The sequence below is a fragment of the Pseudopipra pipra genome, chromosome 8 (assembly GCF_036250125.1).
Source record: "Pseudopipra pipra isolate bDixPip1 chromosome 8, bDixPip1.hap1, whole genome shotgun sequence".
Taxonomy (NCBI): domain Eukaryota; kingdom Metazoa; phylum Chordata; class Aves; order Passeriformes; family Pipridae; genus Pseudopipra; species Pseudopipra pipra.
Genome location: NC_087556.1, coordinates 11,144,966 through 11,169,441, shown reverse-complemented (window position 1 = coordinate 11,169,441; position 24,476 = coordinate 11,144,966). Strand labels below are relative to the sequence as shown.

Sequence of the window (24,476 nt, the reverse complement as noted above, 5' to 3'; positions counted from 1 at the left end):
TCCAGTGATCAAACTGACCTGGATTCTGTTTTAAAATGTACATTGTCTGGGGCATTTTCATGGTATGTGAAATAGGGTAGCATATGGCATGCTTAATGTACCTGAAGTTTTCCTTTTGCCTTCATTTCAAGAATCACTACAAAAGGTTTCATTTGAAGCAGTGTGGTAAAACCTGTAGTAAAATCTTTAAAATCATAGCATTTCCTTCTTTATTCACCAAAAATTACTCCTTAAGTGAATATTAACTTCAACTTCATCCATCTCCATTTGTCTCTTGAAATTATCATCCAGTATCTGAACTCCAGCAGATGTTTTTAGCTCATTTTGAATAGGGTTTACTGTTTTCTTGGTTAAAAAAATGGACATGTTAAAGATACAGACTGTAATGTACAGCTGAATTATGGATGTAAATTAATTTTTTTGCTATGTTTGAATAGTAGACCCCTGCCAAAATCTGGATCATTTACCTCTTCAGTCTAGAATGACTTTAAAAGTTTTTAAAGAAAAAATATTTAAATTATCTATTTTTAAATGGTTTTTATAACTTAAAACCATGTTTAATCCTGTCATAAATCATAAAAATTTATAATCTGGATTGGGAAGTAATGAACCTTTTTTTAAGGGAGTTTATGCATTGAAAGTCGAAAAGTAAGTTGGTGCTTAGGATGGCAGGTTTGTCTCTCAAAAGGGCTGAAAAAGGAGAAATACTCATTTTTGGCCAAGTTTAGCTTTGAACTGGAATTTTTTTTTTCAAACTTCTGTGTGACCCATGCCAAGTAAAGTCACCAGCCTTCTCTAGAGGTTGAAGAGTTTTACCAAAATTTACCACAGACACTAGCAAATTGCAATTTTCAGTTTACTGAGGCATAAGACACTGGGAGTAGAATTCCACATGGCAACAAAACTAGAGGCCCCTTCCTCCCATAACTATTTAACAAAAGGCTGCTGATGGCTGAAACATTTGTCCTTCTTTCATTTGTCCTTTAAACTTTCTCTTGTGTTTGGAATCTGCTTCATCACTTTTTTCCCATTCCAACTAGTTTGCCAGCTGTTACTTCAGATAATTTTGACACTTTCAGCTTCAGATGTTAGGCTTTTCACTCTCACATATTTTGTTCTGCGTTTGGTTATTTTCTACTCACAACATAGCAGTGTTGCTCTTTGCAAAGGGTGCTGATCTCGAAATATTCCCCAGCTTTAGTTGAGACCAATATTTTATGGTTGTTGATGTTATTTATCTGCAGTATAACAGGGATGTCTCAGATATGTGGTGAGCACAATACAGAATTTTTTCACTGCCTGTCTGTGGGGTGGCTGTGTGCATATTTGCTAAGCACCTGCTGTGGCACTATCAGATCTCCATTTGCCTCCAGGTTGAAAGGAAAGTTCAGAGGCTGATATCACAGATCTGGAAACATGAGGTAGTTGCCCTAAAGGTTGTACCTTTACAGTGTAATTGCATTAGCATGGATCCTATTGTGGAGAACTATTTTATCACGGAAAGTCAGACTGATAGTGCAGTTACTGGCTAAGGGAGTGTTGAGCTGTGAAGAAGCAGATCAGAGCAGGTTGAAGGATGGACTGAAGAATGCTGAGAGAAGCAGAAGCTGAGTAATCTCTGAGGTCAGGGGAGCCAGGGAAGACAGTTTTCAGAGTAACAGGAACATATTGCAGATATTTACAGATTAAGGTTTAATTTCAGATAGCTAATGTTGATTTCAAGAAGAAACCTGTTTTTAAGAGGAAAATCTAGCACACCTAAATTATGACAATGCTTCTGCAAATCAGGTGCTCTCAGTAAAGAAGTCAAGGCTTAATATTTCTGAAAGTCTACTGATTATGAGTCCTTAACAGTGGTGGCAGCACTAGGCATATTCATATAGCTGAACTGTGGGAAGTGCATCTTATAAAATACAGCTTTATTGTAATATTTTCTAAGGGACACAGAAATGGCAATGGTTTGGTTTGAAAAACATGTAACAGTGAATGAAGTTTGTTGCTTTGAGCATAAAAGCATGATTTTTCTTCTGCTCTTGAACCTTCCAATTGTTCAATGAATGCTTGTTAGGAAGATGAAAAGCAAGTGTTGTAAATCCAGCAGAAGTACAGCCTTCTTGATATTAATGATCTAGTTTCTAATTCCTTGCTTTATCATTATCTAGCTTTTACTTCTCTTTGAGAAAGCGCACAGACAGTCTCTGTTTAAGTGCCCCAGGGGTCTGGGATTTTTTCACTACTAGAATTGTTGTTGAAGGGGTATTCTGTCAGAAAAAAGATATGAAATCTTGTTAAAAATCTGAATTCATTGAGAGCTTTTCCACTGTCTTCTACAGAACTTGAAGGATGCATGAAAAAATAGCTATATGCAAACTTGCTATTTAAAACATTCTGTGTCTGGGAAACCTCTGGAATGGAATCTGAGAATTCCTGACTCAAGCGATAGAACCAGCTAAAATAAAAATTGTGAATGACAGTGTACCTGTTGTCTTGCACATATTTGCAGGACAGCTCCAGGTCTCTAATTTATGCCAGTAAATGAAGAAGGGGAAGTGTGAGATAAAGAGTTAGACAATATCAAAATTTATTTTGAACCACTGTCTGGGAAAGAATTAAAAAAAAAAGAAGACTTTCAAGACAGTAGATTTAAAAGAGGTTATGTCTTATTCTCTTCATCAAAAAAGTAGATTTCTCTGTTCTCTACCAGCCTCTTCTCAAAGAGAGAGGGCAGACACAGCTGTGATCAACAGCTTGAATATCTATAAACATTGGGGCTTGTGATTGCTGCAGGGATACACCCAGGCCGACGTGAGCTGCTGGTTATTGCTGCTCAGTTGACTTTGTGTAAAACAAGTAATGCCATAGTCAGTTAGTATCAATCATCATCCCTAATCTCCCCATCTCTAATCTGGGAGGTTTTCTCAAAAAACTTTGTTAGGAATGAACGTTACCTTCAAGGGGAATCTTGGCAGGAACAACAGTTAGGGGGCAAGTTTGGATGCCAAATTACACTCTCATCACAAAACCCTACATGAGAAAATGGGTCGAGGAGTTCCATTAGACCTGAGTGGGAAGGCATGTGCTGCTGTCACCTCTGGTGTCCCCATTCTGTGGTTAAACAGGGCACATTAGTTTCCAGAGCTGCTTAGTCCTGTGCTTTTCATCACTGAAAAGCAGGCAAGGAATGATTCAGGCACAGAATGATGATATTCATATCACAATGGTGACGTGGGATGAATGAGAGCCCTCTGCTGTATTAGATAAAGGAGTTGCTAAACACTCAGTGAGGCTGGAAAGTCTGTTTTGCATTTGAAGGACAGAAGGACTGGCTCACTCCAGTTTGGTACCATCACCTTTAAACAGTAACAATACTATTTTTGTGTTACTATTTTGTAATTTTATTTTACTTTGAAATAATGATGAAGCAGTAATTTTTATAACCTACATATAGAGATTTTATTGGGGCACAATACATGAACCAGTTTGTCCTTGCAGCTTTGTATATATTCTCTCTATGGGTGGATTTAAACATAGCTCTTAGAGCCAGTATTATTGTCATGATTATCTGTTTACTTGCTGTGAGATGGGACACCATTTTTTCCTGAACATATTCTTATCAAACATCTCCTGGATTTTCTGGTAGTATTTTTCAAAAATAAGACAATATTTGGAGTTGTGTTGAGGTCCTGTGGTGGGTTCTGGTACTTGATTATGGATGTCTGACTTAAGTCAGACCCAAAACCTGACAAAACCCAAATGCTTCCTCAGCTTTAATTCAGCTCTCAGCTTCTTCCTTAAGAAGTGAGAGGTGTTTTGCTGTTTTCTGAGAAATAAGATGATCCTTCACATACTAAGTGATTCCACTTGGGTCATAATGATTGTTTCAGTTTGTCAGTTCTTTTGAAGGCTTTGGAATTGTTTTTCTCATGCCATTAGAGTTCCAAAGTGTCTACACAGACAGGTTATTAGCAAACACAATAAATGTTTTAGACTCATGGCTCCCCTTGGAAGCGAGCAAAGTATCAAAGTGAGGTAATGTGAGCTGTAACATGCTGCAAAGAGAAAGGAAGCACAAAAGAACAGCAGGGAAATTGTAGAATGAGGCAATTGAATAATTAATGTAAATAGGCTAATTGCTAATGTGAAATGAGCTTTCTTATTCTTTTACAATGCATCGTCCTTCTTGACTGCTTTTTAACTGGAAGCTATATTCTAAACATTAGGCATGTTCTAAAGATAGAAGGCAGCAATTTTTTGGAGCAGATTTTGTAGACACTAAAAGTCAGAGATAATAAAGAACGTGTGACCATAAAGGGGAAACAGTTGTGATGTGTTAACAGTTTCATGGTCACAAACAAGTCAGGTGCAGAGCCCTTACAGTACAGTGCTAGTTAAAAATAAAGTTAAAAAGGTGTCCTTTCAAGTTTCTGTCAGACAATTCTTTGCATTTGTGAAGAATATCCAGCAGCTTTTTCATAGAGTTTACTTCCAGGCGAATTTACTAATGTCTTAATGAACACATATATAAAGTCAAATTGTTTTACATCCTGAAGATGTCTTGCCCTCTTTATTTAAAGCACTTTTAAGATTTTATTCTCCATCTGCTTCTACTACAGCATGCCACAGTGAGCAATTATAATTTTTGTTTAGGAAGCCATCGTGGTAGATTACTGTGTTTACCTGTGATTTTACATTACAGTTCTAGCTCTCTTTTGAACTGGACCATGTGTGAGTTCATTTTTCCATTCCTGCAGCTCCTTCAGGCTTTCTTTATCACATTGCATAAAACAAAAAAAGAAGTGTTTCTGAACAGAAAGATATACTGTTAGTGTTTGGAAATAAAGGCATTTATAAAACCCGTGTGATACAAGAGCATGAGTTATTTGGAAGAAACCATATCTAAAGACATAAAGTTGATACTTTTACACAAAATAAGGAATGTTACATACAAGTAAAAAGCTCTGACATCTACAGAGGTTGTTTATGGTAAGATTGGAAGAAATTATGACTGTTTATGGTGACCAAAGTGAATGCAGGTGGCCTTGTACATCTGTCCAGCAGCCTGAATTAGAGCTGTGGTGCCCTGTTACATCTATTGCAGTCTGGTCCTTACCTGCAGGATCATGCTTTCTCCTTTCAGTGGCAGCTGTGTATGTGTTAGTTGGTTAGTTTATCCATGCACAAGGCACACTCAGATGTCAGTCACTACCAGCATGAGACATTCAGCTCATACTGTGTATCTCTAAATGCTGTATCTGGATGTTTCCTGATCACCCCCTCTGGCATACCACAGGTGTCCTGTGTAGAACCTTGTTAGTCTTGGATGAATTGCTGATATCCTGCTTACTGTTAGTCCATATCTGACTGCTTATCAACCATGCCTCCAGCTCTTGTTCCCTTGCCAGCACACTTACAACAATATGCTTTCTGTTTCACAGGTTTCATTATATATTTTTTTTCAGCTTATGATAGACTAAGTTATATTTATTATTTTATCTGCAATATTTTCTGTTCAAAGCACAGCAAACACTTGCAGACCCAAGGTCAGTAAATCTCACTGATTTCCCAGCAGATGGATGCCTTACTGGTCCTTCTGTCTTGCTGCACTGAAACCACAGTCCTATTGATCCAGCCCCGAGGGGAAAGATTACAAGTTATTGGTTTGACAGCTCCTCTGAAGTAATACTATTTTCCTGCTAAGCATAGACAACTCTCTCAAACAGGGTACCAGCAGGTATTGTGTATGTAGTCATGCAGGGGTGAAGCAAGAGGCTGTGTGAAATTATGTTGCTGGTTTAGCTTGACTCCAGTTCACCCAGTTAGGAGCAGATCATGACACTTAAAGTGGTTTCACCGCAGGAGATAAACAGTAGGAGATGATATAAAAACAAAGGGAAGAAGTTTCTGTGACTCTGTAGGCAGCTAACCTCTATGTATGACTTCACTACGTGATGTTGGCATGGAAGCAGAATGATTTGGAGTGTGGGAAACAGAAATTTGCCCTTGCCCTGCAAACATTAAGGGAATGACAGCCTCCTTTCCTTCCCTCTTCTGTTTCAGAAAGGTCAGTTCTTTCTTCTTTTTTTAGTGAATGAGACTGTCGAATCACAAACTTATGAATCTTTTTAAGAGGTAAGAATCCAAAAGAGCTGTGCAGATTTGCACACTGATTAACATTGGCTCTGTCTGCTTCATACCCTACCTCTCTATCCAAGATTAGCATGTATAATATAATAACAACAGTTCTTAATCCATGACAGGGAAGACTCAGATCTCAATTATATGTAATTCCACAGAACACTCTTCCAGTGCTGTTACCACTGCTTCTCACAATTGAACACAGCACGGATCTTACATGAGTGTGTGTGGCTGTTGGAAACTCATTCCAGTATGCTTGATAAAAAGAATCTTTTGTACTTGAAGTGATCTGCAAACATTTATAGATATGCAATCCAAGCTACAAGAAAATAACAGTTCATTAGTTATGGGACAGAGCCTCCTCTCTTCTTTTCTCTCTTAACCATACTACTACTGTTTACATGGTGGGGAGAGAAGCTTTGAGATAGTGGTTGCAACAAATTATTCTGCATTGTAGCTATCTGTGTCCAGTTCCTCTTATCATATAAACTGGAATATTTTCATTCATGAAATTTAGCAAAAATGAAAGACTATTAATTCCAGACTCTGAATTCAAAATTAAGTAAAAAATTGTTTGCTTCTGTTTGTAACTTTTTCAGAACTTGAGATGAAGTTGGTTCCTCCATTAAAGTAATTTCTGTTACTAAGTAGTGGCTTCAAACACCTAATTCAGATTATCCTGCTGTGAATTTGAGCCTGGCTGCTAGCTCACTTACCTTAGTTCCACTGTTGTAGGAAATGAGACAATTTAGTGGCTGGTTTTTAGTGGCTTAACTGAGAACTGTGTCAAACCCCAGAGGATGTCCAGAACTGGATCCCTGTCAGAGCTGCATGTGGTTATTATACTGGCGCTCATTAGACGTGAAGTTTTTACTGTCCCAGTGTTGTTCTCATTTGACTTTCAACAGTGCTTCAGTGTCTGCTTCCCTTTATTGAGTGATTAAAGGTAAGCTTTCCTCCTGAGGAACAATGCACTAAATCAATATGCAAGAACATTGCAAGCAGCTGGAAAGCACTGCAATTAACAAAGTTAGCCTAAAGTTCCCAAATTTAGCCAAATGTGCGAGAAGAAAAATTAATTATCAATATTATCTATAGATTTATTTTTCTTTGATCTAGATAAAGAAGTGTACGTTCTTAAGCATGTACAGAAAGTGCTTTGTAGAAATCTATCTGGAATTCCTGTTTTAACCTGAATATGGGAAAATACTTCAGATACACCATGATTTAAATTTGTATCCCTTTTAGCAATGAAAGTTCTAATGATTACTTGATTAAAAATCATGTAGGAAGATTTCTTATGAGCCCAGTGTTGTCATCTGGAAGCTTCTCATGGATGTAAATAGATTTGAGATTTGACTGTTAGTGTACCTAAAAAAATCTATGCATTCTTAAACCTTACACAAAGGGAATATATTTAAGGAAAAAAACATTTTCCTTCACCTGTAAGAAAAGCATGAAAAGCAAAGAACACAGTATTATTTTCTGCCTAGTTATCTGCAGTAACACTCAGCTGTAAAATTTGAATTCTAGGGCTCCATGTCAACTGTGACTTTTATTTTTCTCCTTCTGTTGAGAGAGCTCTGCTGACACTGTGACTTACTAGTGCAGCTGTCATTTAAGTTTATGGAAAATTTATCTTGACAGCTTCTTCAACACCCATGAGATTATAGTGTTCTAGGTGAACTGGAAGATATATGTGCTTTTGAAGACCATTATGGTCATGTGTATGTGGTTGTACACATGTCCTTGTTTTGTACTTTTTGCATTCTATTAATTTAATTATAAAAATGAGAGGGGTTGATCAGATTTTTGATTGTGGGCTGTATTTTGGTAAAAAGAAAAAGAGAAGGTTTTTTATTATTTAAGACCAACCTGAGAATGCATTCCATTGTTTTTCTTCTGTCTAATTCACAGTCAAGAACGTTACCATTAAAGCCTGCTGAAAGTTTTCATATCTTATACCCACAAATTTCTCTGGTGATTGCAGAGCCAGTTGGAGAACTGTATAGTTGCCATTATCAGCTGGCATCTACTCGGTATATTCACAATACTCAGGTGTCAAAGTGGCTATGAACTGTCGACCCAATTTATGACAATAGTCTACTTTTTTCCTGAAATTAATAGTTTCATGCTGGGAGCATACAGAAGCCCTCAGCTGTGTCATAAGTTGCAAGGAGACATATCATGGGAAGAGAGAAGCTGGAGCTCACTGCCTTCTGTGACGATGCCATTCTATTCCTTCCCCACCCAAATGATCCTTGGGCTGCTTTTCTGGGCTGATGTAGAAGGGACTCCAGAGTCTAAAAGTCAGCTCTGGTTGCTGGAGGTTGAACTAGAGGTTTGATGAGTGTTGTTGGATGCAATGAAGGATCGAAATCTAACTTGCATATACTCAGATAAAAAGCAAATTGAAATTAAAATAACATAGCTACAAATCGGTATGAATATAAAAAGGCCAGTAGAAAACATGAGCAATTCTAGCAAATTAGCAGCTCGTCAGGGGCTGTAATGTAATATTTTGTTTACTACCATGGAACTCAATTAACTTGTAGACATTTCAGTGTCCCTTGACTGGGCAAATGCTCTTACAGTGAGACTACTAAATTAATGAAATTGTATTCCTAATGCATTCCCAGTGTACTGAACCTTCCTAACGCTCAAAACATGACCCACTTGTCATGTTTTAGCTATCACTTCTCTGTTAACCAGTAAAATTACAAAACCTTTCCCACCCAGCTGTGCATTTTGGGTTACACTATTCAAGAGCTCTGTTCACAGAAATTTGACATTTGCATAAGACTTACTAAGCATGGATGTGCTTGGAGAGATTTGGGTTTCAGTTTATGTACAAGTGGATTTTGAACGTCTAATAGGCCTTACTCAGGTCAAAATCTTACCCCTCTCTTTCAGAGTAGTAATTGTGAGGCTTGTTTGTTTTAGGTTTGCCTTTATGTTTTCCATAAAGGCAAATTAATTGCCTTTATGGAAAGTATTTTAAGTATTCATTCAGAGATGCATCATGTAGAAAATCTGAATTGTATAGAAAATTATTTGGATCCATCTGCTAGTCTAAAGCCAGTCCAGTTGCTTTCCTTTTTATAAACACTAACATGATAATTGTTCTTCAGGTGCTCTAAAATGTGCTTTCATTCAGTACATCTCATTTTTTTAAACTTTTTTCTAAATAGGATGAGGGTATATATCCCGTTTGCCTGAAGCCATAATCTGTATTTTTGGTTGTGCTCTGATACCCAAATAAAATATGTCAACCCTCTGATAAAGACAGTAAATCGAGTTTCTAAATTCAAATTTGAAGTGTTGGGCCTTATCTTAATTTTTTAAAAAATGGGACCAACCAAAATATATATTGAAGATATTTTTAAACAGTCTTTGTTTTTATAATGAAGACATTATACTGCTTTAATACCAGACACATTGGCAAGATGTATGGTAATGTTGAGAAGGAAAGAATGCCTGAGAATTTCTTATATTTTTTTAAATTAATTATTATGTTTTAACCATTAAGAATGACATGCTTTTTATAATTTGGCTCACAACTGAATGCACTGTTTTCCCCTGCTGTTTTATTTTGGTTTGGGTTTTTTTGTATGGTTCTTGGAGATGATCTGATAAAAGCAAGAATACCCATAAAATGTGGTGATATAGGTACATCTGCCTTGTTTTTGTTTGTCTTTTTATACTTGGTCTCTGCATCATGTAACCTCCATGATTTCAGAATATTCTTGTTCATTTTGCTGCTTCTCACTTGGCTTGATGATATTTGCCAGTAGCTTCCTATTTTTTAAGAAATTCATTCTTTTTCTTCATTTAGTAAATCCAGTGACTTTGTTTCATAGCCATTTACAACTATGGCAATAGTGGCATGGGGAACTATACTAGGACTTAAGGTTGCTGTCTTATTCATTCCTTTTGATATAAAATCAGAGCACATTACAATGTTCAGTAATTTATTACTGTTATTATTAGAAAGCTCTTTGGCAGCTGGTTCTCTCAGTTCAGTCTGTGTGGATAAGGGCCTGATTTCTTAATTTCTCTGTATTTTTTGCACTTAATTACATGATGGAAAAATGATAGAAGCTGATAAAAATCTGATGAGACATGTTTTTTTCAAAAAACCAATCCCTGAGACTGACAGTAGTTTTAACATTTGCAGTTTTTCATACTTGTCTTCCATTTGCAGAAAGTGGGAAATGGTAACATTTACACATGCTCAGTGAGCAGGTGTGTAGAGTTTTAGGTCCCAAATGCAGCTTGCATGGCAAGTCAGAGAGCTGGCACTCAGTTGTGACTGTAATACCTTCAGTGCTTACAGTGTCCAGTGATTGATGATTTTGAATTGCAAATAATTTTATTTAAATTCTTTTTTAAAGGAGCCTCTGATTCAAGAAACAATTACCCCCAATTTCACGGACTTTCCTCAGTTTCTGTGTGTTTAGAACTGTACTTCCCAGCTCTCCTACAGCAACTTCCCATCAGCCAGGCTCTTTGAAACCCTGTCTCTGCAGGAATGTCATCCCAGCCAAGGCTCTTTAGCAGTTGTGCTATTCTGTGCACTATTCCTGTCTTTGGTCCATGTGTTCCCTCTGGAGTGTCACCTGGCAGTGTCGCCTTGCAATGGGTCGTACAAAGCCAGGAAGGTTCTACTAAGAGACTCCTTTAAAAGGTTCCTTTTAAAGACTCCTTTTTAACTAATTCTTCTAGTTTGCCTTTTTGCAGAAATCCAGAGTAAACAAAAGTCTCCCTCTGGGCTTTGTTGTGTTTTGTGCATTGGTTTGGTAGAAGCTCAGTCTTCCATGCCTGTTCACATCCATGTTGCCCTCCGAAGTATTTAGGAGAAATGTGAACTTAACGATGGCTGGAGTTATGAGAACATAAATACATCCCAGGAGGGCTTTTCGTCTCCCCTCCTCTCCTTTCACATATCACCTTTCTCATCTTTTTCCTTGATTTAGCTACAATTTGCAGACTAGAAGATTTTTTCTCTCTCATTTTCAAATTCAGCAAAATTTGAGAATATAGATGAGAAGTAACAAGGTGAGTAATAGAAACAAGTGAAGTGCTTGCAGAAGATGCCCCCAAGCTAGGATTTCCCATTCTTTGTACTCTGTTGCCTGCAAGACCAAGACTGAATGAATGCAAACATTTTGTCTGCCTGGAGAAATGATGGTGAATACTGGCCACTAACCTTCTAAAAAAGCTGCCACGCTTTTCAATTTTCACACAAATCACAATGCCAGTGACTATTGTACCAGAACAGATGTGTTTTTCTTTGCTGAGCCAGGAGAAGAGCATAGATCAGCTTCTTTGCTCTGTTTTTATTACACCACTGTACAATTTCTATCCCTGTCAGGCTCTCATGAGGTATTACTGTTTGCTTTACTGATTAGGCAAATTTTCGTGTTTCAGAAGAAGATACAGAAAGGTCTTAATATCTACTTTGCATGTGTCACATCACACACCCATCACAGAAGTTTATTGATAGTCTGGATAGTTTACTATATTCTTCATACATAATAGAAATAAAAATTCAATCCCATCTGTATTGTAAGAAGGTGAATGCATCCTATGGGAATAATATTTTAAAAAAGTTCCCTATTTGGATCAGTGTACTGATATTTTCTCAAGGTTGGAGACATCCTCATGAATACACTTATTTTCCGTGCTGTTTGAAGGAAATGCCTAGAATGTTTATATAGGCCTGGGAGTACTTACTGATTTAAAAAAAAAAAACCAGCCAAAGAGAAACAAAATGAAACACCCAACCCCCCTGTTGTTGTTGATCTTCAATTGACTTCACTAGAACATAGAGGCTTCCAACTTTGAAACACAATAGTGATCCAATGGTGAAAACAATAAAAAATGAAATATTCTTCACCCATCATTTCTGTCAGTTTGCTGATCATGGAGAGTAAACTGCACACAGATAATTTAGTTTAAGAAACCACTGAAAATGGAATGGTTAACTCTTCCATTTTTTAACATGAGCTTCTTTTCAGAAGCTGTTTAGACAAGAAGAGAACACTCAGAAAAATTAAAGGATAATAGCAGAGGATTAATGCAGGAATTTCAGGTCAGAACAGCCTATATCTAAAGAAAAAATATATATGAGGTAAAAAGTTAAAGGTACTTTGTGCTACCTTTTTTCTTCTGATATGTGCAATTAATAATGTACAAAAAGAAGAGATTAAATTGTTTTCCTCCCAGCTAATGCATTCTGTAGGCTGATGTGAAAGGAAGGAAGGAAAGAAACCAACACTAGGCTTTGAGGAGACATTAACAGAAAAATTTACAGCTTTATTATACAGTGGTGAATTCAGACAAGTAATGCCAACGCCTTTCTTTTATGTGCTGCACTGCTTGCTGGTGAATAAGGTGTAAACATTTTGACAGTCTGTATAAAGGGGTTTTACAGTATTTGATAGTTTGGATGTAGAATGAACTTTAAAGGAGACAGTTAGGAGGTATATTTTCTGCAGAGTGCATAGGGAATTAACTGAACCAGACTGGCAACAGTGGATGTAGCACACCTGATTTTCTGTAAACCTGAAGAAAAATACTCATTATAACTGCATTACTCATTTAGATGTGATTTTTGAAGATTCCCAGGGGAGTAAGGCACCCATTTCTTTCAGAATTTCAGTAGGTTTTTAATTGCTTTAAAGAATCTCATTCTTAGGGAATTAAGAAAGCATCTGAGATCTGAGTTTTCTTTGTTCTAAGAACTGCAGTACCCTGACAGAACAGACAGCTGAATCCACATTATAACAAAAAGCAAAACCAACCAACCAAAAAACCCCACAACCCCTCCCTCCACCCCCAAACAAAATGAGGTGTATATATTTTTACCTATGATACTTTTCCTTGATAAATTTCTCTTGTGTATAGAGACTCGAGATAGTCCTGTGCACCCTCAAGGAGAGCTTGTTTAGGGCATGATGCATTATCAGTGTGCCTCACTCCTGCCTAAAGGGATCTCTTACCATCAGAAACATATTCCTCTGGGCCTTGATTTTCTACACGTGTCTGTGTGTAGCTCAGACCACATTTTCTATACTGAGCAAGGTTCACTGGGGAGGGAGCTGAGTTTCACTGATGTGTTGTTTCCCAATTCTGAGTATGACACATGTAGCAGGATGGTTCCAAAGGAGAGGAATGGTGAAGAATGGGTAATGGACTCCTGCTCACCTTTCAACAGGACAGATTTATCTCCATCTTAGGTATGTTTTACTGCATGCATGACTCCTGTGATTGTACACAAGGTTGTCAATGTGGAGCAAAGAAAGCTTTCACCAGAGGGTCCCTAAGAAGTGTCACTTCACTTGGCCTGTGTAGCTCAGAGGAGGATGGCCCCAATGACCCCTGAGTACTCAATTAGCCCATGTGATATAGCCAGTGTATTTGACATGTGGATTTTACCTGGTGATTTCTAAATGCATCCCAGCTTTGCCTTCCATTGCAGTTCTATGCAGATAGGAAGATTTTATTTACCCATATTTTAGGTTTTGATTTTTGTGACCCATTGAACATAGTTTCTCTATTATCAATATCTATAAATATTACTAGGACTTAGCTTACCATCATACAGCACAGCACGAAATAATTGCATTCCTACTAGCATTCCACAGGAATTGGGCAGCCCTGGGCTCTTGGACTCTTGTCATGACACTTGTGGCTGTGAAAAAATGGTTTTGAAAAAAAATAAAAAATCCACAACAACCCCCCCCAAAAAACAAAAACAAAACAACAAAAAAAAACCCAAACCAAAAAACCCCACCAGTCATTGTGCTGGGTTTTTGTTTGGGTTTTTATTGGATTTTTGTTGTTTTGTTGTTGTGTTTTTTTTTTTAAGCCTGGCCATTTATTTCAATGCCTAAATGGAAACAAATCTTTTGAAGATCTAGTCCCATGTGAGTTTATCCTGCCTTAACAGCAGATGGTGAATAGCTTCAACAGCTTTGTTTCTATTATCAGAAGTCTTTGATTTACTCCCTTGCTTCACTTTTTTCGCCTTTATTGCTTTTATTCTGAAATAGCAGAGGTAGAGCTATTGTTACCACTCAGCTACAGCTTTTCTCACACAATGCTATTGATCTCTTCTTTCACTCTTTGTTTTGTGGCACTGTCCAAAAAAGTATTGTGACTAAAAGGAAGGAGAGGATGAAACCTCTTTAATAGAGTAGTACACTGTAAGATCTTATTGCTGCAAATATTTGTGCATGTATTTAATTCTGCATGCTACTCCTGCTGGAAATACCAGACAAATGATAAGGTGTGACCTAAATATGTATGTTATCCTTTGACTATTTTAGTCACAACTCATTCCATAAACCACCATAACTGATAACAGCATTCTTTAAATTATATGTGACATTGTTAATCCTAAGGATAACCTAAAGTATTCAGTCTAGACACCACAGTTTTATAGATTGATGGTGTCCTACCCAATGAACAACCTTAAGTGTGTTCAGTCAGTTTAAGAGTCCACATACAGAATTGTACCTGTGGGAGAGAATTGAAAAAGTCAGCCTGAGGAAACTTGTTTTGAGTGATGTAGAGACTTCATTTCCTTGAGAGCATACACTATAGCTGTGCTCTAGTTCTTGCACTGCAGAGAAGCAATCACTTCATCTTCCCTGCTTTTATGCTTTTGATCTTTCTGAGTGGTTGAAGGAGCTGAATTTTTCGCCTTCTCCTAGACCAGAGATGGTTGGTAGTGTCATGCATTTGAGTATTTGTTCCATGTCTTTATTGCCCCACCTTGTTATGGGATCTCAAAAAGGTCAGATTTATTCTAAACCTTAGTTCTCCAGCTTCGGATTCCATCTCTCCTTGTGTTTATTCCTCATGTCTGTCTTCATATTCTGTGCGCTCTGAAAACTCTGCCCCCTCCATTAGGTTCACAGATTAGTTCTTAGAAGCTGTTCTTGCTCCTCCTGACCATGGTTTGTGTTAATGCTGGCTTGTTAACACAGGCTCTGAGCTCTTCAGAAACCACACTGGCTGCAGCTGAATCAATCCCTTCTGAATTTCTGTTTACTTTTCTGGTTATTTCTTTCAAAACTGATTTCTTTTATTCAGATTTTGATCCCAAGTAAGTTTGATTTTCCAACTACATGATTTTTTAAATTATAGTGAAGTAGGGAGAAAAACCCATGAGGTATTTTCCTTTCCTCAAATCAGAACTTTTTTGTTTTGATTCAGAATGCCCAAGAACCTAAAATATGTTCTATACAAAGTTGTTTTCAGGCTTTTGTAGTGTTCTTTTCTGAAATTTATTTCAGCTTTTTTTTTCCTCTTTTTTTTTCTCTTTTTTTTTCAACAGTGAAGTGTAATCCAACATTTGACTCTTAAACTAAGTCCTGGAGAGAGAAAGTTGATTTGGAATTTTTTTTGAAATTTGATCTTTTGCCACTGGGAAATGATTTATTCCAAATGAGATAGAGTAGTATGTCTGTCTAGCTCAGTTTTTCAGCTCAAAAAAATGGAGGGGATTGACTGATGCTTAGCAAATTGATCCTTTTAACCCTTGTGGCTGTTTTATCACTATCTTTCAAATTACTGACTAGATCTGCCTGTATAATTAAGCAAATATAGTCCTTTACATTATTGAGGAGTTACCTGCTAATTTTTCATAATTCCTCGTGTTTACTCATTTATTTTGTGTTTACACTTGCTCTATGTGTCTGTATAACCTTTAGCATGCAAGTCATTCATGCAATGATTGCCAGGAATATTTGTATTCATATGGGCTTTGATCTAATCCCCTTTGAAACAAAAGAGATGCTGGTATTGGCTTCCCTCTGCTTTGGATCCTGATTAGTTACCTAAATCACATGCTGCCCTTAGATGTCTTAAGTTGTATAAACAGGATGAATCTCTTTCTTCTTCATTGATTACATGTGAATATTCATAATTGTTCAACAAATCAATTTTGCATGATTTGCAAAGGCTTTTCATAATGGTCATGGAAGCACTTTTGGCATGATTGCTCTCATTACATTGCTCTCGTTTATTCATGCCAGTATTTGTGACACTTTTTCTCTGTGAATAAAACCTCATGCAATAGAGTGTTTGAGATCAAGCTAATGAAAAAATACGAGAAGAGAAAACATTGTCTGAGCAGGTACCTTCTATTGCAGGAGGGTAAATGAGGGCTTCTGGGCTGTGTTTGAACATGCTGTCCCTCTAATCTTAGCCAGCCTCTTGACATATATGAATGCACATTTGTATATTAAAATATACTGACCATTAAAAGCCAAATTATCTGTATATTTAGACATTATTATTACATATGGTACATTAGACCACTGGTAGATTACAACGATGGATATGATGTAACTTAATCTGTATAATAATGAAAAAATAATTTTAGTCTTGCCTTGTTGGTAAAGTTCATCAGCTTTTCTAGTTTGGATTCAGGGTTGTTATGGCATTCTTGTAGCAAATAGTTGTGTATTTCACCTCCTGAGTTTCACTCAAGGATGTATGGAGGATAATGCTGAAGGAAGAGTGGGAAGCTGAATTGTCATTGCATAATATTACAGAATAGCATTTTCTGCTATTGAGACTGCTGTAAAATTGGAAGGCAGCATCAAGACTTCTTAGCTGTGCTCACTAAATTCATAATGAACCCTCCAGTTCCCATGTGAGCCTAATACACCCTAAATATTAGGATGTTCTTTTTCCTTTTTGGAAGATTGGTGGCAGTGAAAAGAACATAATTACAACAAAGATGGTAAGACATGCCTAAAATCTAAAAATGTTTGTTATAGGCCCCGTATCTTATAAATGAGGCTGTTAATTGGGAACATGTCAGTTGATGATGAATATCCCATGATTCGAAATAACTGTCTTACAAAATGTTATCCTTTAGCTAAGAATTCAAAATGTTAATATCTACAAGCATTGCAAAACTAGAATGTTAAAAGTGGAGAGGTAGATGCATGTAATGTGATAGATGCAGTGAATCTGGGGGCAGGGGGCTAAAACTCAAGCCAACTGATAGGGTTTCCATGCTTTTGAGAGGAGTTATTTACACCTTTGATCCTCTCTCAGCCAAAACCCCGCTGCTCCTTTATGGTTTGTTACAGACAACAGCAGTTTGTACATCTGAGAGAAATTCTTTGGCATGACAGGTAGAAGATGTGTTTCAGTGGAGTAGCTGCTGTCCAAATATGCTGGGGTTTGGCCAAATGATGAGTTAAAATGATGATACTGATGATAGATCAATTCATTGTGAGATATTTATTTAAATGATTTATGTGAAAAGATTACTGTTTGACGCAGTGTTGCTTTAAACCAAGTGAAGATGTTGCAGTTTTTCCTTTTTTTTTTGTTTTGTTCATTTGTTTTTGGTTTTGGTTTGTTTTATAAGACAATATATAGCAAGATTGAAAATGAGGGCAAAATTAGTTTTCAAAGCATCACTGCTTTCTTTTCTAGATAATATTTCTAATTAATATCCTAACTAACACAAATAAGAGCATCTGTGAATCTAAACCTCTTACTGGAGCTTTGGGAAACCAAAGTTTCATGATTTTACCCAAAACGATTTCAAATGTTCATGTAGGATTTTCAGAGATGTTGTCTATCTCTACAGCTGTCTCAGAAGTGAACAGTGCCACTCTTTTTCCAGTTGTCTTGAGAACAGGATAATGTTTTTCAAAGGGTAGAGGGAGACTTTCATTGCTGTAATAATCACCCACTGAAGAATTGAACTAGAGACAAATAAAGTAACTGGCAGGCAAGAAGAGGGAGGAGATGGTAGGGAGAGATGGTTCCTCATGGGCTGTTAACAGAAGCAGAAGAGAGAAAGGAAAGAAAGCATCAGGCTGATAATTTATTACGTCATTTTTAGTAGAAAAGAAAATTAAAACAAAAAAAGAACTTGGCTGTGAGCAATGTAGCATTACTTACCTACTCAGTGATATAAAGTGCCCAGAACAAAAATAAGGTCTGGCAAAGAAGATTAACATCATGTGGAAGCCTGCAGTGTCTTAACTCCACTGGTAGGAGTTTACTATTGTAAAATGAAAACAGATTGTTTACTATTAAACTAATCGATGGTAAATGAATTTCATATTATATGCTTGATAGTGATGGTCATTCAAACCCTAGAAATATCCTAGGAATAATGTCCACTCTATAATAAAACCTCTACTTTTTTACAGCTCCCTTCTTTTACAAATCCTCTGTATTCATAGAGGCTAAATTATCTAGGCCACCTCATTCCCTATCCAGGCTGCATAACAGTTCTGACACTGCTTAGAGAACAGGTAACAGCACCCAGTTCCTATGCCAAAAATTACTAGTATGGTTTCAATCTGGAATTACAGTATAAATATTGATTATTGTAATGAATGCAGTATTTGCTGGTGATGGGACTGTTTATTCTTTCCTGTTATTGAACGCTCTGGGCTTGTTAGTGGGGCTCATCTACGTTCATTTCCAGCAGAGATTTGTCAAGGAAATAGGCACCATAATCACTAATAAAACCTTTCATGTATATTTAAATTAGGCCAATTTGAGTGAAGACTGGGTTAACAAATTCTGTGATTTCAGAATCAATTTTTGTGTAATTCTTGGCACATGGCACCTGATACTGTTGTCTAGTGATACAGCTTCACATAATATGCTGTATAGTATGGATTCATATTGGTACTATCTTTTTATCTGAACAGAGTTCAGGAATTTTTAACAAATCATCTTGGAATACTTTCAATAAAACTATTTTTAATTTTACAAAGTGCAGCAATTGCCACTGTTGGCTGAGCAGTTACATGCTGTTTCTAAACAAATGCTTATGTTTGCATGTTTACTGCCTGTTTCGCATGTGTGGTGCACAGATGCTGTAGTATCCTTCAGAACATAGAAATGAGAGTCATTCAGCAAATTATATGTGTGTATGTTTCTTCTTAGTACTGAGGACATTTCAGTAGGGACCTCTGAGCCCCATTGCATCAAGTAAAACTGTAAAAGAAATTAATTTACTTAAAGTAGACTCTGAAAATCTGAATTTGTGATACTTTCAGCCTGGCAAATAAGTTTGTCATGCAATAAAGGAATAAATTCACCTATAAATCAACTGCTTGGTGACCAGGGTACAGGGAGAAAATTTTTTTCCTGATTGAACTTGTCCAGAGAGGTAAACTAGCTTACAGAGAAAGTGACCACAGGATGACACATACTGCAAGAAGCCCCAACTAATTTTGTCTTCTCTTGTTGTAGAGCAAGGTGCATAGGTCATTATTTTTCACTATGAATTATAAAGATGAAATCACTTCTGGTCAACAAATACAATATTCAATCTTTTCTTTGTGTAGGGACTCTTTTAGCTCACAGCTACAGTTTTTAACTGGAGGAGATTATTACTCTGCTATTAAACCTAAAAGGTCCCAGAAGGAAATGCAGAATGATCTTTGTTTCTTGTTTTCCTCTGTGACAATGTTTCCTAGAAATGCAAGCCTGTGAATAAGTAATCTAACATATCCATGTTTATGAGCAGGATTTGATTTCTTTGTGCTCCAGTTTATCTGTGTGCATCTATGGATATGTGTGTGTAGAAAAGCAGACAAATACTTTTTCTCCTGGCACTTGCTTTATGTTCCTTCTTTAGGACCTATAAAATACTTGTAAGGTAACAGTCCAAAAACCTGTAATATAATTGCAATTACCAGCAATGTATTGCAAATTTAAATTGCAATGCCAAAACATCCTAATCTGCTTAAATGGTCCGTACAGAATTCTCTGGTCTGATAGGCCAGTTGCATTCATGCACTTTCTTTGGAAAAGCAGTAAGGATGGGAAAAAAAATTCTTAATCACAGAATTAAAAAGCTTATCCCACCAGACTCCATCTTATAGCTATCCTTCAGAAGCAAATAGCATAAATATTATCTCCATTACTTCTACTCCTGAATGTAAACATTTCAGTCTTCAGAAGTGACACCACTTTAATTTCACCACTGCTCTGTATTTGTTGCGTTTGGTTGCCTCTGGCAGACTTGTTACCTGCATAACTATAGTTTGGGTTTTTTTACCAGGTATTATCAGCCGTCAGGAGGCAGAAGAGTTGTTGATGAATAAGTCTGAAGGCACATTCCTGGTGCGAGTCAGTGAGAAAATCTGGGGCTACGCGTTGTCTTATCGCCAGCAAAGTGGCTTCAAGCATTTCCTGGTGGATGCTTCAGGGGATTTCTACAGCTTCTTGGGGGTAGATCCAAACCGACACGCAACACTCACAGATCTGATCGATTTTCACAAGGTAACACTTGTGCTAGGTAGAGATCAATAGCTGAGTGGAACGAATTAATAATTTAACGAGGAGCTGCGTAATTTGAAACCACACTGGAAAATAATAATGGCCATAGTGGGGAAAAGAATATTCTGCACTAAGCCTAGTTGTAACGTTCATAGTGTGTGTCTCTTGTTGCAGTTAATCAGAAGGCTTTTCTCCTTCTTTAAAATGCTTCAGCATGTATTTGTGTCCTCTTATACAACACATGCTCTCCTTGGCTACAAATGGACTAATAAAGGCTCACAGAGCTAATGCTTTTTCAGTTTTTTTCCTGTGGAAAATTGGATTGGAAATGCCATAGAAAGGCCTTTCAATGAAATTTCAGCATTTGTCTGATGTGAGGGCTGTAATGTGCAAAAGCAAGGGAGCAGGGCCCTGCAGTAAAGAGGGTGAAGAGAACATGGAGGGGTTCCCTTTTAGGGACATATTAAGGGTCACTCCTTATTACCCAAAGCAATCTTACAAGAGTAATTTACTACTCGACTTTACGTGGGTTTGAATTACTTTGCCTCTGACTTTTGTTTCCTGTTGCCAGACTGTAACTAAACAGTAACACTGTTCTGATAGCATAAGTTGTTTTCATGATCTTGTATCTCTCTCCATCTTCATCAGTTTTAATTGCTTTTTTCTTACCCACCCTTATAATTTCTCTTCATCCTCTCTTTTCCCTTTTTTATCCTTTTCTCACTCTTGTCTCTAAGTATTTTTATACATTTTTTACTCCTCCTTTTCTTCACAGCTTTTTATTTTTGAAGTGTTCAGCCTCACAAAGGTTATTTTTCTTCTAAATTCCCCCTCTTTTAAATCTTTTTTTTTACCTTACCTAGTTTGCAACATCTGTTTGGTGTTGTCTTAATGTCCCCTCACAGATCACTATTACATGTGCACAAGTTGTATTTCCACATGGGGTTATAGTAGGTGTCCCGTTTGACTAAAAAATACGTCCTCCCCTAATTTGATGAAATCTTCTCTCAATGGCCACCTTGGAAGCCAAAATCCCCTGATCCCTTCTTCTTCCTCTGCCTCAGTTTTTATTGCTGAGCATGACATTATATGATATGGAATATCCTTTTGGCCAGTTTGAGTCAACCAGCAGGACTGTGTCCCCTCCTTGATTCTCCCTTATTTCCAGCCTACTCTGCCAGAAGGGCCCAAGTAGGAAAAAGAGAGCCTTGATGCTGTGTAAGAACTGATCAGCAATGGCCAGAACCATGGTGTGTTATCAATACTGTCTTAGCCACAAATTCAAAACACAACATCTCAATTCAGGAGAGGCTGCTGTGAAGAAAGTTAACTCTACTCTAGCCAGACCCAGTACAACTGGAAAGAGTCAAACCAGAGGCTTATCAGGGAAAGAAAAGCAGATATGCAACACCTCAAATGCAGATTGTCAGGTGCTGGATGTAGGACCTCTCGCTCATGTAGTATCCTCTCTGCTCCTGTAGAGGGGTGACGGTGACAACCAATTCCAACCAGCTCTGCTCCAGCCACGTTCCTGTATTTTCATCACAGCTCATGCTAAGCAATCAGTGTATTAGAGACACATCTATTTACAGACAGCAGTAGAACACTTGTCAGAAGCAGAATGACTTTTAGTTCCTGCCATTAAAACAAAAAAACAACACTTTCTTAGGTGTCCCCTGATAATAGTTAATAGCTGCCCCTGTAGGAAGGCTATCAGAGAAACTGGTTCATCTTTAATGTCAACACACAATTCTCTTAACTGTCTAGCTTATAGCTATATTAAATCGGTCTCTTTGGCAATCCCTTCAGGAGGCATCATCCTGTCTGTCACGTGGTTTTCTTTGAAGCTTTTCTTCCTGCTCTTTCTGGTGAAGTACACTGTCAAGAGTCCCAAAGTCTTCTGGTAACCAACTAAGCAATCTGTATGTAAATGGTTGTGCTCTGGGCACACTTTCTCTTGCAGTTATTGCTGTATCATTTGGGGAAAATGCTGCTTTCTTCAGGACTATTTTTGTCAAGAGTATACTTTCCCACCCCATGGGTTGCATGGACTTCTCTTTGAGGGTCTTTTTCACTTTCAAGCAAAATGAGCAGGACTATTATAATTAATTTTTTACTTGCTTATACTTGTTGATTCATTTTGCTTCATTTTGATTAAAGAAAATAAGAACAGGTCATTCATGCAACTCAGCTGACAGACACAAGTGGTAACCACTAGCTGAAAGAACAAACCTTACAGAATAAAGTGCCACTGTGAATCTTCTCTTTTTATTATTTTCATTTAAATACTGTGTGGAAAGCAGCAATAAAATCTCAAAGATAATTGCTAAATATTTGCATTTACTTCCTCATAATCTTATCTAGTTGACAAAAGGTGGTGATCCATCAAAGGTTAGACTCAGTGATCTTGGAGTCTTTTCCAACCTAAATGCTTCTATGGTTCTTTGATTCTGAAAATCATTTAGTTTGGGTAGTAACTTTCTGAACTTAGTCTGATGTAGTGACTGGGAAGGAATGACAACTGGAAGCCTGCATGCGTTTTGAAGAAATCAGGCACCAAATTTGCATTGAATTTCAATAGAAACTAGATAGCTTTTGAACATGTTAGGCCCATATATAGATCCATAACTTGGATCTAAATGTTCATATGAAGGGTTGCTATTTTAGTCAATACCATGTCTGGATCCTGGCTCATTTTGGTGCATCTATAAATCTTAAACTTCTACAAAACCAAAAATGGACAATAGGAATAAATGCAAGGACCAGGTTATCTACTTTTACAGTAAGTGAATTGGTAATCAGTTACTGGAAATACACACTTGGCATGTGAGTATTTAATTAATGAGAATAGGTGCTATTTGTAAAGACTGTCTTCATCCTAGTAAGGTTAATGTCTCACATTTCTGTAATCAGTCAGAAAGTTGTTCGTGTTGTGTGTGAGCAGTCAACGTTGAACTCTTGCTCTGTCTGCCCAGGGAAGCTTCTTTCAACCTGTGGAATGACTGTGGAAATAGCATAGGAAGACTGGCATATGTCTGTTAAATTAACCCATGAGAACATCCTTTATGGGCATCTGTAGCCTGTTTTCCTAAGTAGTGTAGCAACTTGCAAGTAGTACAAACCTCAGCCTCTTGCATACACTGATTGCATTATTTGACAGTAGCACAGGTTACTACCAGCATAAGTACAAGATAAACAAAGCCTGAAGAAAATGATTAGTTGATAGGATCCCTTTTCTGATCTGTAATTATTTTATCAAGTGTTTATTCATAATTGGTTGCCAGTGACAGTGGAGTGATGGTCTTTATTGCTATTAGAAGATAGGGAAGGCTTAGATCTTTGATATTTTGATTGGTTTTATCTTTCCAGGAAGAAATCATCACATCATCGGGTGGGGAGCTACTACTGGAACCATGTGGACAGCAGAAGAATCCACCAGACTATAGTCCTTTATTTGAATAACTGATCCAGGACTAACAGGGACGCATTCTGGATGACTGTAGTAATAAATAGCTACAAAAGTAAACATTGAAAGTATTTAACAAACTTCCAAAGCCACTGGTCTTGTGGCCAAAAAGTATCCTCAAAAGAAGGCCTAAACTATTCCTGTTTTGCATCTGATTTATCATTATTATTCATGTTGCAAGCAAGTGAAAGGTGAGAAATTACCAACAAATTACTAAAGAGAACTACTCCCAGAAAAATTTCAAGGTATTGTGGCCAATTGCACTGAATGCTACCTTCCTATCCTAATTTTTTCATGTCTGATGCAGCAAGAAGCACGGCCAGGAACTCTTCATAGAGTACTGTGTGAAGTATCAGTGTTGGTGAACGGATTCTTTTTTCCAAAGCAAGGTTTGTCAGGTTTTGTTGACAATCTCATTACTTGGTGGTGCACTTCTGATAACAAGAGAAGTAGCCTTAAAACATCCTTCTGCAGTTTGTGATTGCTTAGATAGGTAGGTGTAGCTTGAAACTTGGCATTATGCTTTTGAATTCAGGCCTACAAAATTCCTCATAGCGGAGACAGAACAAGGTCATACACATTATATTTACAA

The 24,476-nt window shown here is 37.3% G+C and overlaps 1 protein-coding gene across 3 annotated transcripts in view; it reads left to right on the top strand.

Annotated features, from left to right (window-relative positions):
- Window positions 1-24,023, top strand: part of SH2D4B (SH2 domain containing 4B) — a 62,056-nt gene extending 38,033 nt beyond the window's left edge. For all 3 annotated transcript variants that reach the window (XM_064662524.1, XM_064662526.1, XM_064662525.1), the window contains exons 7-8: window positions 20,201-20,421; window positions 23,788-24,023. In XM_064662524.1, coding sequence (XP_064518594.1) covers window positions 20,201-20,421; window positions 23,788-23,880 — 314 coding nt within the window. In that variant the 3' untranslated portion in view covers window positions 23,881-24,023. The remainder of the gene's footprint in view (window positions 1-20,200; window positions 20,422-23,787) is intronic.
- Window positions 24,024-24,476: the final 453 nt, after the last annotated feature.